Consider the following 17,661-nt stretch of genomic DNA (forward strand, 5'->3'; position numbering starts at 1 on the left):
ATTGTGTGTGTATGTGACCAGTTTGTGTTTAACATGGTTGGACAGTCCTGATATGGTCTGTCGGCTGGACGATAAGGAACAACAATAATGTGTGTGTTATTACACTTCAGTAATGTAAAGATGCCACACACAATTTCTTTGCCAAGGTGTATAGTGCCTGATTTGTTTTTTTCAGAGAAAACAGTTGGAAAGGTGAAAGCAACATGGCCACTGCCATTTTGTCTGCAGTCATATTAGTATCTAGTACACATATACACACTGTTTCCATGTGGTAGGTAGTTTGGAGCCTGTTTTCATGAATTAAAAAAAAAGTCTCTCTCTATATATATATCACATATATATATATATATATATATATATGTGTGTGTGTGTATGTTGTGACATGGAACATAGGAAAATCTCCATCCTGTACCCAAAAGGTGTGGAATGTAGGATAATGTCATCACATCAGTCACTCACATCAGTCACTCACATCAGTCACTCACACAGGCACTTTACTTCGTAATCTTTATTGGCAGAATAATTTTTTTTCCACATGATTGAGTAGCTCCCGTCAACAATGATGAAACGGGTGATGTAAAAAATGAAACAATTCGGGTTCATGTAAACAAGAAATCTGCTACGTCCAGAAAATCATGTTTTCTTCAGAAAACAAACATGCTATCAGGACAAGTGAGCTGTCAGCCAAGTACTACATATGGCTGAAACAGAAACAATAATTAGATGTGGAAGCAAACTGTTTATTTAGTCACTGGGACTCAGAGGTATATTAACAAATAAAAAAAATTTAAAAAAGGGTATAGATATGGAAGGGAATACATCTCAAAGCAGCTTTGACCATATTCATAAGCAGCGCATTTCTAAAATGAATGGAAAAAAATCCAGGTTTCAATGTTGAGAAAAATATATTTGCATTGACACACATTCACTCAAAGTCTCCCTCCAAAATGAATTCACTATATCGATATAAATGTGTATTATTGCAGATTACGCCCAATCAGAGTAAGGATACACACTGAATATGTCACCAAATGTGTGATGTTTGTGTACATATGTATAACATTGCTAAACAAAAACTGTTTGTGTATTCTCAAGCACAGTGTGTGTGTGCTATAAAAAAAAAACAGAATCACAGGGAACTGAACTTAGAGTAAAGCCTGTAGTGTATTGCCATAATCTCTATCATGCTCTCTAGGTGGACTATCTAAACCGTCAGTGTAACCCTTGACAGTGAATTACTTAAATTCTAATGACCGTATCTGTTTAAAATCTTTTAAAGTTTTGAGTGCGGTTTTATTCTAGCTGATTCACACACACGCTCCACATATAATCTACTTAGCGGTTCATCGCATGCTCTGCTTTCATGAAGGTACACTGCTACTTGCTGCTTGCTCATGCTGTTCCAGCTGCAGAGCTTAACAAGTTGTTTCATGTCACCTCGTGCTCATCATTATGTGACACTCACAGTAACTCGCAAAACATCTTGAGCTGACAACAAACTGTATTCAGTCTGCACTTTCTTTCAGGAATTATTGGATGCGTGTGGCATAATTGTGTGTGTTGTGAGAGAGTGACTGTGTGTTCTTTTTTTTTCTCTCTTATTTTTTCTTCTTTTGATGATGACACGGGAGGGGTGGCGAGAAGTACGCACAACGCCACAGTCATGGCGAACCCCCCCCCCCCCCAAACAGATGATTATTTATGTATGATATGACAAACATTACATTGATGAGCAAAAGCAAAAATCAGGTGACTGAATTTATGTGGAACAACCCTTTCCTGATATATTGCAGAGCCGAAAAAGAAAGAAAATGAAAACCCTGTTTACAAACGTATTTTACACAAAGTATACCATGTGGAATCCCAATCTCTATACCTTTTTTTAAAAACGAACCAACTTGATATATAAAATAAATCCTGTATTGTCCATGTGCAAAAAAGCAGCAGTGGTGTGAGGAATTCTGACTGATATAATTATGAAGCTAAGAAAGTAGTATGAACTGCAAAAAGCTGTCAATGTCGCTGAAACAAATCATTCACTTTACTTCTGCTGCCCATGCTGAAGTTGAAAAGGGCAGAGGGGGAGGACCTTTTCCACACAGGAGGTAAACCCCTGAAAACGGAGTATGGCTGCCATTTTTAGCAAGGCAAAAAATGACCATGAATACACCTAAAAGCCCACACAACTGTATATAAAACATCAAATGAACTCTGAAGGTGCAGCCCACAAACACAAAGGAAGAGGAGAAGGCAAATTACTTTTCTACGGTCATAAATAATAAATGAAGTTACTGCCATAGGTAAAATTTAGGTCTGGAATACTCCTAAATTCAGGACTGGAAAATCAGATTCAGACATTCCTTCAGGACTAATAATACTTCGTTCAGGATTATGCATGTCTGCATAATCTAATGAACAATATAAAACAAGATCCATCTACATCGACCTGTGTGTGAGAATTGTTGTAGTTTTGATGACCGTCGAATGTGGATGAAACAAGGTGAACCTGAATGACTTGAAACTTTGCGGACATTTCATCCTCACATGTTAAGAGATGGTGCTCTTTGGTTGCTTAAACCATTGAGACTGAACCAGTACACTGTGACTAACTAAATGTCGTGAGCTTGAGCCATGAAAGTTCAACATTTTTGAGCAACTTTTTCAAAACGAAAGGCAGTGGAGTTAGATAACATGTTGTGTCCAATGTCATGGTGGAAATGTTTTAACAATGCAGAAGTTTCCCCCATTAGACGCTGCTGTGAACAACTGAAGATGTGTGCTGATTGTGGAAAAGGAATGTAGTTTCTCCTTTGTTCTTTGGTCTGATGTCTCTTTCACTACATGCAATAAAATATATATATATATATAACCCAAAAAACCGGCTTTCATTCAAGTTTTCTTCTTAAGTGCTGTACTCAGATCAATGGATTTGGCACATGTCACCGTGTGTGCAAGGAAGCTAGACAATGATTTCCTATTGATTCACAAGCTCTTTGTTAAACTTCCACGCCAATAACAAGTATTGCTGCGTTTTAATTATTGATATGGCAACCTGACTAACAGGAATTCATGGGTTTATAATGATAATAATCAACACTGATAACATACATTACAGAAAAAAAGATGGTTTTTCAGGAATGGGAAGAGTTCCTAGCATAAGAACAGTGATTTCTAGATCTTATGGCTTGTTGAAAACGATGTGTAAGCCCACAGCAATGTTACAATATACATTCACAGGCAGACATGTTGACAAAACCTGCCAGTCATTGTCTTTGGCTCACCACATGTACAGGGGCCGTGTGACAAGAGACGTGTACAAGACAGCGTGTGAATGGGTGACACCTAAACTTGACCTGTCATGTGCCAGAATGTTCAAAACATTTCAATGATGGAGACCCCCCCCCCCCAAAAAAAAATCTTTTAATGCCATTTTTTATTTCAGCTGGAGTGCATCATCGTAACAATGAGGTAATGACTTTTTGTCATACAAAAAAGGACAAGCAAACAACCCCCCCCCCCCCCCCCCAAATAAAACAATTACATGACCAGCCAAATGTTCAAGTTTATTACATAGTCATCTGGATGAAGTTGTGGCAAACTGCTGTTTACTGCGATCTTAGAGAAGGAATAATTGCAAAGGACTGGAGGGTAGGCCTCATTGTGAAATAACCAAATAGAAAGGAGATCCTACAGTATGTTGCAAAACGAGGAGTGAGTGACAAGATTTTAGAAAATCATCTTTTTTTTCTGTAAAACAAAACTGTACCATTATTTTTATATCATTTCATTTTTTCTCAATGTTTTGAGAGCCTGAATATGAAATGAAATACAACAGTCAGGAACCCCACCCCCTACACATCCCTCACACAATCAAAAGTACCTTAAACCTCAAACACAATTTTTTCTTCTCCAAAACTTCCAATTGAAAATGGCCACCCAAACACAGAAAAAAACTTCAATAAGTTTATCAGTTCCTATGACAGTGGCTGAATATGAATTTATAAAACAAACGGAATCTTATCCATGTAAACTTCAAGGTTCAGTTCAAAATGGCAATTGATACATTTCTCTTTACATGATCACATCCGAATACTGATAATCATACAGACTGGTAAGCACTGATCATGCAGCTTATTAAAGGGATTAAAATGAAAAAAAAAAAAAAAGACAAAACAAAATACTGAAATACATCTCATTTTCACAGAGGTATGCAACGTGGTCAGGAGGGTGTGATGTGGTGTAGGGGGGAGCTCTTGTTTTGCTGATACAAAAGCAAAAGTTGATGATACGGCAAAAAGGTTGAGCAGAATACAGTGCAACATTATTTTGTGCAGTGATGAAAGGATAAAGAATTCATAGCAAGCACAAGTAGTCTAAGCAGCACAATGTTTCTCTCTTCAAAGCAACCTATCACTTCAGATTTGATCCTACACATATGTTTCTTGCTTTTTCTTCTCTGGCCATTGTGTATTTTTTTTACTGAAAACTGCCTGTCTATGGTTGATTCTGGCGAGACAAATGACAAAGGTATAACTTGATTATAATTTCCTTTATCCATAAGCCACAGGGTTTTTTTTTTTTAAATTAAAAAAAAAAAAAAATTATTATTCCCCTTGAGAAGCTTTTTTGAATGAATCGGACTTGTACATGACAAAAATGATCCACAAAACAATAATCCTGAGAATAACAGGAATTATCCAATCACAGTTTTATAAAAGGTATATATCATCAATAGTATTCTATCGTGTGACGTACTGCTGTCCTCTATATATGCTCCAGACAATCCCTTCCTTCCAGGCAACTTTTCCATTCCCTTCATATATACTGAGGTGTCATATAATTCGGGTTACAACATCAATCTGTGCTCCTATTTCTGTCCAAAGAAAACTTTTGTACACGTGTTGAGTTTATTCATGTGCAGAGAATATTCAATCTGTTTACACAGCTTACAGGCAGCAACTGGAGAGACAAATAAGTTTGAAAAATGCTAAGGACAGCACAGTTGCCTGGCCATGACTAGCTACAGCACATTATACAGTTATAAGGATTACATTCTCATCACTAGCCAACCAACATCCAGGTAACAGTTCATTTAATACCAGAGGTATTTGTTCATTTTCAACGCAGAACTATATTCTGGAAAGGAACATACATATTTAGAATATACCAGAACATTTTCTTTGAGATGACAATCACCATTGTATTTTCCAGAACACTCGGTGTGTATTGTTCTCTTCTCCTATGTCCTGGATAATGAATTACCTGTAATTCTGACAGGATCTGCATCTGAAATAATGAATTACCTGTAATTCTGACAGGATCTGCATCTGAAATAATGAATTACCTGTAATTCTGACGGGATCTGCATCTGAAATATTGACTGAACTATGTGGAGCGCTTGATATCAACGCCAACAGAAATATTGAGAGGACTGAAATGTCTGATTTGCCAACTACCGTCAATTCATTCATTGTCAACAAGGCTGTAAAAACAGATGTGAAAACTAAAACCAACACAGAAACCTTCGTTTGAAATACAGAGTCTGGTGTACTTCTGATTGCAAGCGCAGAACGCATGCAGAAGATAACAATACTGACTGGTTTTCCACACAAAATTCTATTCTGTGTACTGATCCTTGGTTGAGTCCTCCAGGCGTTATGGTCTTCATCACTGAAGGAATGAAGTGTTGAATTACTACTGACCACCTCCATGATTCATCACTTAAGGAATGAAGTACTGAATTACTACTGACCTCCTCCATGATTCATCACTTAAGGAATGAAGTATTGAATTACTACTGACCTCCTCCATACTCTAACAACAAGCTAACAACAGAAACAGGATACACTCATTTTCATTGCTCATTTATCTCTGAAAAAAAACAACAACCAACCAACCAATACCAGAAGGGGAGGGGAAGACCAACAATATTATGGCAGTTAATAATAAAGCAATTTCCTTTCACAACATTTCATACTTGTTCTCGGCATCGAAGAAAAGTAGGGGATATTCAGGTACGAGGAATGACGTCACACGGCGGAGACTACTGTTTCGTCTGCTGCGGTTCGTCCGCGGGCACCCCGTGAAGGTGGAAGTGCTTGGGATGCTTGACGACCACCACGGGGCAGTGGCAGTGGTGCACCAGGTAGTCGCCCACAGAGCCCAGCAGGGTCCGGCGGACGGCGCCCAGGCCCCGTGACCCCACCACCACCATCTTGGCGTCCTCCGACTCCTTCACAATGCCCTCCCCTGGCTTGGCCGACGCCACGCTCTTCACCTTGCCGCCCAGCTGCGACACAGAGGGTGATGCATGCAGGGGTGAAATAACGTAACGTTCTTGTTTGTTTGTACACACCCGTGAGTAGGTATTGTGGGAACAAACTGCAATCGTGCGTAACAAGATATGGCAAAATCATAACAGGTGGCACCTCTGCACACAGGATGATGCATGCATGCTGGGGTGAATTCTCCATGTCGCTAGCTCCAGTCATCAGGTGATGACCCGCCTCCTATCATTTTTTTTTAATTTCTTTTTTTTTTTTTTTAATTTCTTTAATTTTTTTTCTCAAGGCCTAAGTGCGTTGGGTTACACTGATGGTCAGGCATCTGCTTGGCAGATGTGGTGTAGAGTATATGGGTTTGACCAAACGCAGTGACGCCTCCTTGAGCTACTAATGCTGAAACTGATACTCATATGACAAAGTTCTTGTTTGTTCATGCATACCACAGTAGGTACACTGGTTACCTATTGAGAAAAGAACAGATTACATACTCTCTCTCCTTCCTGTGCAATGCAAATTCATTGACTGGCTTTGCTCATTCTGACTTTTATCAGCTTCTGTATTGCTCCTCTCCATCTCACTAGCTCCGGCCATCAGGTGATGGCCCGTCTCCTAAAAATTCCCTCCTACAGAACCAGATCATATGGAAAACACACTTTCTCATTCCAGGCTTCATCCGCATGGAACTCACTCCCAGAGATGCCAACCCCTGTCAATTGTTTGTAGGAACAATCAGGAAATTTGGGTAGGAACATTTTGAATTTGGTAAGGACGGGTGCAATAGCCGAGTGGTTAAAGTGTTGGACTGTCAATCTGAGGGTCCTGGGTTCGAATCACGGTGACGGCGCCTGGTGGGTAAAGGGTGGAGATTTTTCCGATCTCCCAGGTCAACATGTGTGCAGACCTGCTTGTGCCTGAACCCCCTTCGTGTGTATATGCAAGCAGAAGATCAAATACGCAGGTTAAAAATCCTGTAATCCATGTCAGCGTTCGGTGGGTTATGGAAACAAGAACATACCCAGCATGCACACCCCCGAAAACGGAGTATGGCTGCCTACATGGTGGGGTAAAAACAGTCATACACGTAAAAGTCCACTCGTGTGCATACAAGTGAACGCAGAAGAAGAAGAATTTGGTCGGAACACTCAAACTCAGAGCCACGTCAGCAATCCACTGGGCATTAATGTTCTGACTGAGACTCAACTTCATTTAGCCACACTAAATTGTTCAGGCTAATGATTTAAGCCGATTGGTCCACTAAGGCTGTTTCAATGTAAATACAAACATGATTAGCTGAGCATCATCACTTGAGGCCAAGGTTCGTAGTGACTGCCCTGGCCTCGTGATCGACAGGTCTAGAGCGTCCTGGGTAATGCTACGACAGGGCGCTAAATACTCATTCAGTGAGTTATGAAATCAGAAACATACCCAAAATTATTACTTAAACAAGTGTCTATTCAATATTGATTAATGCACACTCATAAAAACATAACAACAAAAAACATCCCCCCCAAAAAACAATAATAAAAAACACTATCATGCTCTTCGATTTTTTCATGAGATCAAATCACAGGCAATTTTTTTCATCACATTTATGCAGTTCCTTCATTCTTAATCAATTCACATTCTTATTCACACACACACACACAATAAAAAAAAAAAGCCAACCAAAACCCCAAAAAGTACACCATAAATACGATAAAAACAAAACAAAAAGTGCACCAATGATTACAAAGACTTACCCCTAAGCCCTTGAGTTTCTCAGCATATTTCTCCAGCTCTTTGCGAATCCGTTCCTGCTCCTCTTTCAGCATTCCCTCCAACACATCTCGGTCAAACACATACACCGCTGTGGACAATAAAGGACCATATATACATGTTCAATATGCCTGGTGTATGCACTCCCCCAACACAAAGATATCTGTTGCATTTCACACATATAAATGATACACATACACGCAGTATACACATGTATAAATTCACATGAACAGCACACATGTACACTCACACATATAGACATATAACTCCCCCCCGCCCCTCCCCCAACATCTTCACAGACATCATCCCCCTCCCCCCACACACACACACCCCGACAGACACCCCCTCTCCACCCCCGCCCACCCTTCCTCCCCCAAATTCACAAACCATTTTAAAGACAATCAAGTGTATATGTGTGTGCGACTGTGTGTGTGTGTATGTGTGTGTGTACATGAATATTTGTGTGTGTGTGGGTGTATGTGTGTGTACATGAATATTTGTGTGTGTGTGTGTGTGTGTGTACATGAATATTTGTGTGTGTATCTGCATATCTCTGTGTGTGTGTGTACATGAATATTTCTGTGTGTGTATGTGTGTCTGTCCATTGCGTACACACACACACACACACACACTGCTCACAGTTGGCCCATCGTGTGGAGTGCAGCATTTCGTTCAGCTCTGGTACGTGGACCAGCGTCACATGGTGGTGGGGTCGGTGCAAGTGATCCTTGTACCCTGCAACATTACATTTTTCTATTAAGGAAAAGAAAAAACAAGAGAGGCAAGGCCTTCAAGACTCACTTGTGATAAATTAAGTCCCCTAGCATTAATTACAGAGTAATTTCCCTTTTTTACTATCTGCACCAAAACGTTTGCAAAATAAATAAAAATTCCATGCTTAGCAAAAGAAGTTCCTGTTTGAACAAAAAATGATAATAATGACTCCTCTTGTTGTTGTGTCAGAATAAGAGGTCAAAGTGCCAAGTTTAGAGAATACAAAAAATATAAATATAACTGTAAATGCAGTTTGCACATAATTAGGCTTTTTTTAAAAATATTTTTTTGTGCCCATCCCAGAGGTGCAATATTGTTTTAAACAAGATGACTGGAAAGAACTGAATTTTTCCTATTTTTATGCCTAATTTGGTGTCAACTGACAATGTGCAGAGAAAATGTCAATGTTTAAGTTTACCACGGACACACAGACAACCAAACACTGGGTTAAAACATAGACTCACTTTGTTTACACAAGTGAGTCAAAAAACATTTTAAAAAATCCATAACGATAAAAAAAAAAAAACCCACAACTATCAAAAGCATTGTCGTTTGCAGTAACTGCGAGTCCAGTTTCTTCTCCTTCACATCAACATCAATACCATATCAATATCAAGGCGTGCGGGCCTGACATGGCCTTTTGCCCGCTTGAGGTGGGGAAGAAAAAGACAGTCCCCACATGTCTCGTGCATTTTTCAACATTTCTTCTCCTTCTTCACCATTTTGTTGTTTGTCTACGGATTTTATCACTGGTGGAGACGCATGCATTCATTCGTTGATTTCAGTACAAGAATATATACACCCACACAATGGAGGTGGGGGGGTGGAGGGGCTGGGGAGGTGATATACAAGCACGTATGTATCATTCGTTTTGTACGTATGATGGTCAGCCCTGTCCCACTAAGACCTGTCGCCACAACAGGGGAGGCAACTGCTGTCCTGTCTCAGCTAGAATCTGATGATGGCAGAGAGTTCCTTGCCTAAGTTACATAGAGTTTTACTTGGACAGTTGGCGTTTGGGATGGTTCACAAAGGTGAACTAGCCCCCCCCCCACCCCACCCCCACCAAGGCTGCAGCATCATGAGCCTGTGGAATCTTGCCTCCTAGTTTGAGAGTCATAGTGCTACAGAAAAGACTAAGCAGTAAATGATTTCCCATCTCAGTATCTCTCTCTCTCTCCACTATATATATATATATATATATATATATATATATATGTGTGTGTGAGCACAAGTGCACATTGTGCATGGTCGTATGCTTGCATGTGTGACAAAATGATACACATGTGAAAGGAAGTTTATCTCTTCATTACAACAGCAAACATTTTCCATATGGGAGCTGTATTTTATACTGAACTACATATATACAAGCCCCTTACTGATTTATATAGTTTGTAATACCAATGTGACACTGACAGCCAAGTGTTGTTTGTAAAACTTGTGGCGACAACCAACCTACATTCACACAATATGGCCTCAATTTTTGTTTTGTTTTGTTTGTCCTCTCTCTCACAACACACACAAAATCTCTCTCACACACATTGGTAGACACCTAACCTACATTCACACAATGTGGCCTCAAAGCTTTTTTTTTTGTGGTCCTCTCACCACCCACACAACCACCCACATACACTTCTGGTTGTATACATCTATTACATGCATTCATTTCCTGACCTCCCCCCCACCCCCGCCATCTTCTCTCCCCCTACCACCCCCCCACCCCCACCCCCCAATCTCATTTCACGAGGTTGTGTTATACTGATCTATTGAGTGCTGGGTCAGCAACAAGGATTTATCTCACTAGATAAGTTTGTGAACCAGTTCAGAGACCATTTTAATTTCTTTTTTTCTTACAGTAGTGTTACTCCCATGCTTCTTACCCCGAGCCCCCCCTACACTGATTTTCAGTTTCAGTTTCAGTAGCTCAAGGAGGCGTCACTGCATTCGGACAAATCCATATACGCTACACCACATCTGCCAAGCAGATGCCTGACCAGCAGCGTAACCCAACGCGCTTAGTCAGGCCTTGAGAAAAAAAAAAAAAAAAAAAAGGTTACACTGAAAGCCACACCTATATATTTTTGTTTGCTGCAGTTCAAATCCCCTTTTTTCAACAGAGGGGAATCGGGGTGTGTAGTAATGCCGCTGAAATGGTGCATGTGATGGGACAAAAGAAAGAAAGAAAAGCATAAATGCGCAGAATCACTCTGCACTTTTTTTTTCTTCTTCTTTTTTTTTTTTTTTAAGGGCGCAATAGCCAAATGGTTAAAGCGTTGGACTTTCAATCTGAGGGTCCTGGGTTCGAATCTAGGTGACGGCGCCTGGTGGGTAAAGGGTGGAGATTTTCCCGATCTTCCAGGTCAACATATGTGCAGACCTGCTAGTGCCTGAACCCCCTTCATGTGTACACACATGCAGAAGATCAAATACGCACGTTAAAGATCATGCATTCCATGTCAGCATTCGGTGAGTTATGGAAACAAGAACATACCCAACATGCACACTCCTGAAAACGGAGTATGGCTGCCTACATGGTGGGGTAGATAAACAAAAAAAACAACAATAAAAAAAAAAATGGTCATGCACATTAAAAAAGGTTTCATGTCTGTCTGAGTGTGTATGTGTGCATGCCTGAAATCTGATCGAATGACACAGGAAATGAATGATGAGCACCCAACGGCAGCCGTCAGTCACCTCTACCCAGGTAGGCAGCCTGTTGTGCAAAATGACCCCGTGTTTGTGAAGCGCTTGGAGCTTGGTCTCTGACCGAGGATAGGCGCTATATAAGTATCCATATCAATCAGTGAATCAAAAAATCATTGTTCATATTTTTAATGCAAGTTAAGTCTTTACACATCTGTCCCTCTCCGTCTCTACTTTTCTTCCTCATCCCTATGTTGTTTCATGCACAGAAATTTTACATGATCTGTTTTTATTGCTGTGAGATGATAATGATAAAAGACTGAAGCATCTGTCTGTGTTGTAATTTGGTTTGCATGTGCGCAGTCATGTGCAGAAAATCACATTAGGGGCACCAGGTAGTTTAAAAAACAAAAAAACAAAAACAAACATACACACAAAAAAACGGGTACACTGCTTATCTGGAACTCCTGAAAAGTAACTATGATACTCGTTCTTTGTTTCTTTCTCCCACCTCTCTCTCTCTCTCACACACACACAAAGACACCCCCCATACACACACACACACACACACACATGCACACACAGACACATGCACACACAGAGACACAAATGCACACACACACACACACACACACACATACATATCAAGACAAAAAGTATACACATACAAGAACACAAGTAAACACCCACTATAAACACACACACACCCACACACACAAACACTGACACGCACACACACTGACACAGACACACAAACACTCACACACACACACTGACACACACACACTGACATACACACACACACACACACACATGCACACACACACAAACACTGACACATACATACACACACACACACACACAAACACAGACACACACACACTGACACACACACACACACACTCACTCACACACACACAAACACAGACACACACACACAAACACTGACACAGACAAACACACACACACACACACTCACACACAAACACAGACACACACACAGACACACACAAACGCACAAAGAGCCCCACACAACAAGACAAAAGAGAAGAGCACACGCTTTGTCATCACTCTGCTCCAAACCGCTACAAAACACCGACAAGTCCTTCTCAAAAAAACAACAACAGCACACCAACACTGGGCACAATGCCCTGTGTGACTTTGACAAGACAAGACAGTGTCTCCTTGTGCAATACGGTCACCTCAAATTACTACCTTGAAAGTGAACCCACATTTGTAGCCGATAACTACTAAAAATACTTCTTGCTGTTAGTGTTAGCTAGTTGTCTGGTTTCCAATGCTTATTTTGGAGCGGGTGGCAGTTTAGTTGTAACCTTGGTGTTGAAGCGTTGACAGAACAATGGCTACAGGGGGTGGTGGGTCACCATATTTTGACAACACATGTACACACCTATGCGCATAATGTGCACACACCAAACACACACACAGTGTGTGTGTGTGTGTGTGTGTATGATTTTTTTTTGTTTTCCTTTTTCTTTCTGATTTAAGGAACAAAAGAAGCAACCAATGGTCTGGTTGAAGGACGCTGAGGTCAGGTCTGGTATCTGTATGGGCTGGGTACTTCATGAAGGTATCCTTACCCCCCCCCTCCACTCTGCTTCACACACACACACACACACACACTGCCATACAACACATAAACACAGACACACTGGCATACAACACACAAACACACACAGTGGCATACAATAAATACACAAACACATACACACAAACACACTGGCATACAACACATAAACTGGCATACAACACAAACACACACTCTTTCTCTCTCTCTCTCACACACACACACACTGGCATACAACACACACACACACAGGCACACAACACACAAACATACACACACTGGCATAAATCACACACACACACACACTGGCACACAACCATACACACACACTGGCATAAATCACACACACACACGCACACTGGCATAAATCACACACACACACACACACTGGCATAAATCACACACACACACACACTGGCACACAACACACAAACATACACACACACTGGCATAAATCACACACACACTGGCATAAATCACACACACACTGGCATAAATCACACACAACACACACACAATTTTTCTCCCTCCCTCCTGCTGACATGGTTCTGGCAGCTTCTCTTCCCTCAAGATGGGGAGCGAGGGGGGTGGGTGGGGGGTATAAATCAGGCCGGTGTGTGTGATTACAAGTGTGCTTGTGTGCATTCAGCTATGTCTGATCAACTGGTCCCTCCCTTGTCCTGTTTTGTGTGTGCTGGATTCTGCTGTGGACGGAGATGTTGTGTGTGTGTGGGGTGGGGGGCCTAGGGGGGGTGTGGGGGGAGGGGGAGGGGCGGGTGAGTGATGGATGTGCAATTAATATCCAGCAGGATGAATAAAGATGTATTACACTGTATTGTATTGTACTGTATTGTGCTTTCAAGTCTGCGTATGTGTTCTTGCTCATAATTCCACTTTATGAATTAATATGCAAGTTATCTTTTCTCAGGTCCCCCCCCCCTCCCCCACATAATATATTCACACGCTGTGTCACGTAACTTAACACGCCATCCCGCTCACTGTTCATTGATCAATCTTTAACTGATTCAGCACTGCACGCCTGAGCATTGCTCTGGCATCCAAATTGTCTGATTAAAACGGTTTTCTGGTTCTTTCACATGCGTATCTAAACCGTTATAAAAGGGAACTGACTTCTACAGTATTTCTCTTGGTGCGCCTACACACAATTTGAAGAAATAAACCCAGTATATTTTCTGCATTTTTTTTTCTGCATGCATATAGCATGGAAGCCTGCAGAAGAGGCTTTGTAAACTCCCCAGGGTTAAAACCAAAACATTCAAAGGTGAAAATAGTTTGTATTTCGTATGTATTTTGTATTTCTTTTTATCACAACAGATTTCTCTGTGTGAAATTCGGGCTGCTCTCCCCAGGGAGAGCGCATCGCTACACTACAGCGCCACCCATTGTTTTGTATTTTTCCTGCATGCAATTTTATTTGTTTTTCCAATCGAAGTGGATTTTTCTACAGAATTTTGCCAGGAACAACCCTTTTGTTGCCGTGGGTTCTTTTACATGCTCTAAGTGCATGCTGCACACAGGAACTTGGTTTATCGTCTCATCCGAATGACTAGCGTCCAAACCACCACTAAAGGTCTAGTGGAGGGGGAGAAAATATCGGCGGCTCAGCCGTGATTTGAACCAGTGCGCTCAGATTCTCTCGCTTCCTAGGCGGACGCGTTACCTCTAGGCCATCACTCCACATATACACTTTAATAAAATGTCTATGTGGCTTGGTATGTGTGATGAAACATTAAGACAAAAATTCCTCCTCCGTCTGCTCCTCCTCCTCCTTCCTCCACGTGGTGAGAGCATTTGGACTTTCAAATCGGAGGATCCTGGATTGGATCGACCTGACACCTGGTGAGTCAAGGGAGGAGATTTTTCCAGCCTCCCACACCAACATACATGCTGACCTGTTCGTGCCTTAATTTCTTCTTCTTCTTCTGCGTTCGTGGGCTGCAACTCCCATGTTCACTCGCATGTACACGAGTGGGCTTACGTGCATGACCGTTTTTTACCCCGCCATGTAGGCAGCCATACTCCGCTTTCGGGGGTGTGCATGCTGGGTATGTTCTTGTTTCCATAACCCACTGAACGCTGACATGGATTACAGGATCTTTAACGTGCGCATTTGATCTTCTGCATGCATTTACACACGAAGGGGGTTCAGGCACTAGCAGGTCTGCACATATGTTGACCTGGAAGATCGTAAAAATCTCCACCCTTTTCCCACCAGGCGCCGTCACCGTGATTCGAACCCGGGACTCTCAGATTTAAAGTCCAACACTTTAACCACTCGGCTATTGCGCCCGTCGTGCCTTAACTCACTCCATGCCAAGAGTTTTTGCCCTTGCCAATCCCTGAAAACCCAGGGTTTGCATAGGATGGGGAAAAAATTGTAAAAAAACCAAATAAACACCCAGACAATTGATATTTAGTATATGTATGCAAGGAATGTTGTTCCATATGTGTGCAAAAAATCAAAGTATTTACTCACCATCTTGATGTTGATCGCGGTATACATATTTTGTGTATTTTTTAGCATTTTTGCACCCATCAGAAAGGTACACCAAGTGCCCTTGAACATGTTCCACATCACATTCTAACACTATTTGAGGAACTGAAGACCTAGTGCATGCAATGAAGTATGAACAGGTGGTGAAGAAAGTTGAAATTCACACATACAAAAAAAAATATTGTCTCTACATAATGAAAAAAAAAAGGAGTTCACTGTACACAAAAGCCTGATGTAGTATCACCGACAATAGTCTTGTCTTGAGTGGAAGAGCTCATGGCAGGTGATTCTGAGTCCTGGGAGGGAAAAAGGAAAAATTGTCAGTCCAATCACTGGTGAAAACACTTGCAAAATCGTCCGTTTCCTCAGTGGTTTCGTCGTCTGTGTCTGTCTCATCTGTTGGCACATGTTCCTCACTTTCCTCTCCATTGTAAACACTCTCTTCAGCGGCCAAATCTATTTCTAGTTCATCGGGATCTGGTCCAAATTCACTGTCCGAAGAATCAACATTATCTCCTTCGACATCAGAGCCTTCAGTTTGGATCATTTCCAAAGCATCTTCGAAGTTGAGTAACATTTCACCTCTCCGACAGTGTCGAACACTTTGCCGTGACGCCATCTTGTCAAACAACTTACAAAGCTGACAGGGGGCACGCTTTGTTATCAACTGCGGTTGAGCTTATCGCGACACACACGCAGCGTGTGTGAATGAAAAGCTGACCAGAGGTGACGTAAGATATCACATCTGCTTTTGATTTTCGCATCCGACGCGTCACTCCGACAGCACGACTTTTTAAAATCCAAGTCCGCATATGCGGACATTGGCATCCAACGCTTTCTCCGACGATGTCCGCATATGCGGACAATGGCAGCGAGTGAGTTAATTTGACTCTGCGTGCATACACATGCGGAACATCAAATACACACGCTGAAGATCTCGTAACTGGTGTCCAGTGTTCAGTGGGTTACGGAAACGCGGACACACCCACAGTGTATGGTCCCAAGACGGGCGCAATAGCCGAGTGGTTAAAGCGTTGGACTTTCAATCTGAGGGTCCCGGGTTCGAATCACGGTGACGGCGCCTGGTGGGTAAAGGGTGGAGATTTTTACGATCTACCAGGTCAACATATGTGCAGACCTGCTAGTGCCTGAAACCCCTTCGTGTGTATATGCAAGCAGAAGATCAAATACGTACGTTAAAGATCCTGTAATCTATGTCAGCGTTCGGTGGGTTATGGAAACAAGAACATACCCAGCATGCACACCCCCGAAAACGGAGTATGGCTGCCTACATGGCGGAGTAAAAACGGTCATACATGTATATGCATACGAGTGAACGCAGAAGAAGAAGTACGGTCCCAAGTATGGTTGCCAATATGGTGTACATGTATGGGGATCAAAAACCAGTTATGTGAAACTCCACTTTGAAGAAACAGTGAACATGGGAATTGCAGCTCACCACTGTGGAGAAAAAAAAGAACGAATACCCTCTTTCAAAATGCTTAAAACCTTTCTGCCCCCCATGAGTAGTCAGTGTGTGTGTGTGTGTGTGTGTGTGTGTGTGTGTGTGTGTGTTTGTTCATGCGTGCGTGCGAGCGTGCGTGCGTGCGTCTTTGCATGCATGTGTGCACACACAAACACCAATCAGATAAAATTCACAGGGGGGATGTTGTGAACTTAGACCACTACTGTGCATCTGTTGCACATCATTCAAGAACTAAGAAGTGGTTTTCTGTGTTTATTCAGAAAATAAACTCAAGGTTGAAACTGGATCCCAAACAATACTGTACTTGTTGCAGCATGTACGTATACATCATGTGTGTGTGTGTGTGTGTGTGTGTGTGTGTGTGTGTGCATGATTTTTATTCTGACAAAATAAAGTTTGACACGAAGCGAGAGGCGAGAGAATCCAGAAAAAGGTTTGCATGTACACACACACACACACACACCCCTACACACACTAACATATTTTAAGTGAATATTTCTCCCCTGACACATGCTGTTGTATGCATGCAATGAAAAACTAGCCAGGGAGAAAATGAACCTTCACACAAATATTGTGCCGTACAAATGAATTCCTAACACCAATGTGATACAAGCTG

At 41.7% G+C, this 17,661-nt stretch overlaps 1 protein-coding gene across 1 annotated transcript in view; it reads right to left on the reverse strand.

Annotated features, from left to right (window-relative positions):
• Positions 1-493: 493 nt before the first annotated feature.
• LOC143299840 (universal stress protein Slr1101-like) overlaps positions 494-17,661 on the reverse strand; it is a 27,379-nt gene continuing 10,211 nt past the window's right edge. The window contains exons 2-4 of the mRNA XM_076613329.1: positions 8,679-8,774; positions 8,024-8,130; positions 494-6,289 (exon numbers count right to left, since the gene is read on the reverse strand). Of these exons, the coding sequence (XP_076469444.1) occupies positions 6,044-6,289; positions 8,024-8,130; positions 8,679-8,774 (449 nt within the window). The 3' untranslated portion in view covers positions 494-6,043. The remainder of the gene's footprint in view (positions 6,290-8,023; positions 8,131-8,678; positions 8,775-17,661) is intronic.

Source organism: Babylonia areolata, chromosome 25, assembly GCF_041734735.1.
Source record: "Babylonia areolata isolate BAREFJ2019XMU chromosome 25, ASM4173473v1, whole genome shotgun sequence".
NCBI classification, from domain to species: Eukaryota; Metazoa; Mollusca; class Gastropoda; order Neogastropoda; family Buccinidae; genus Babylonia; species Babylonia areolata.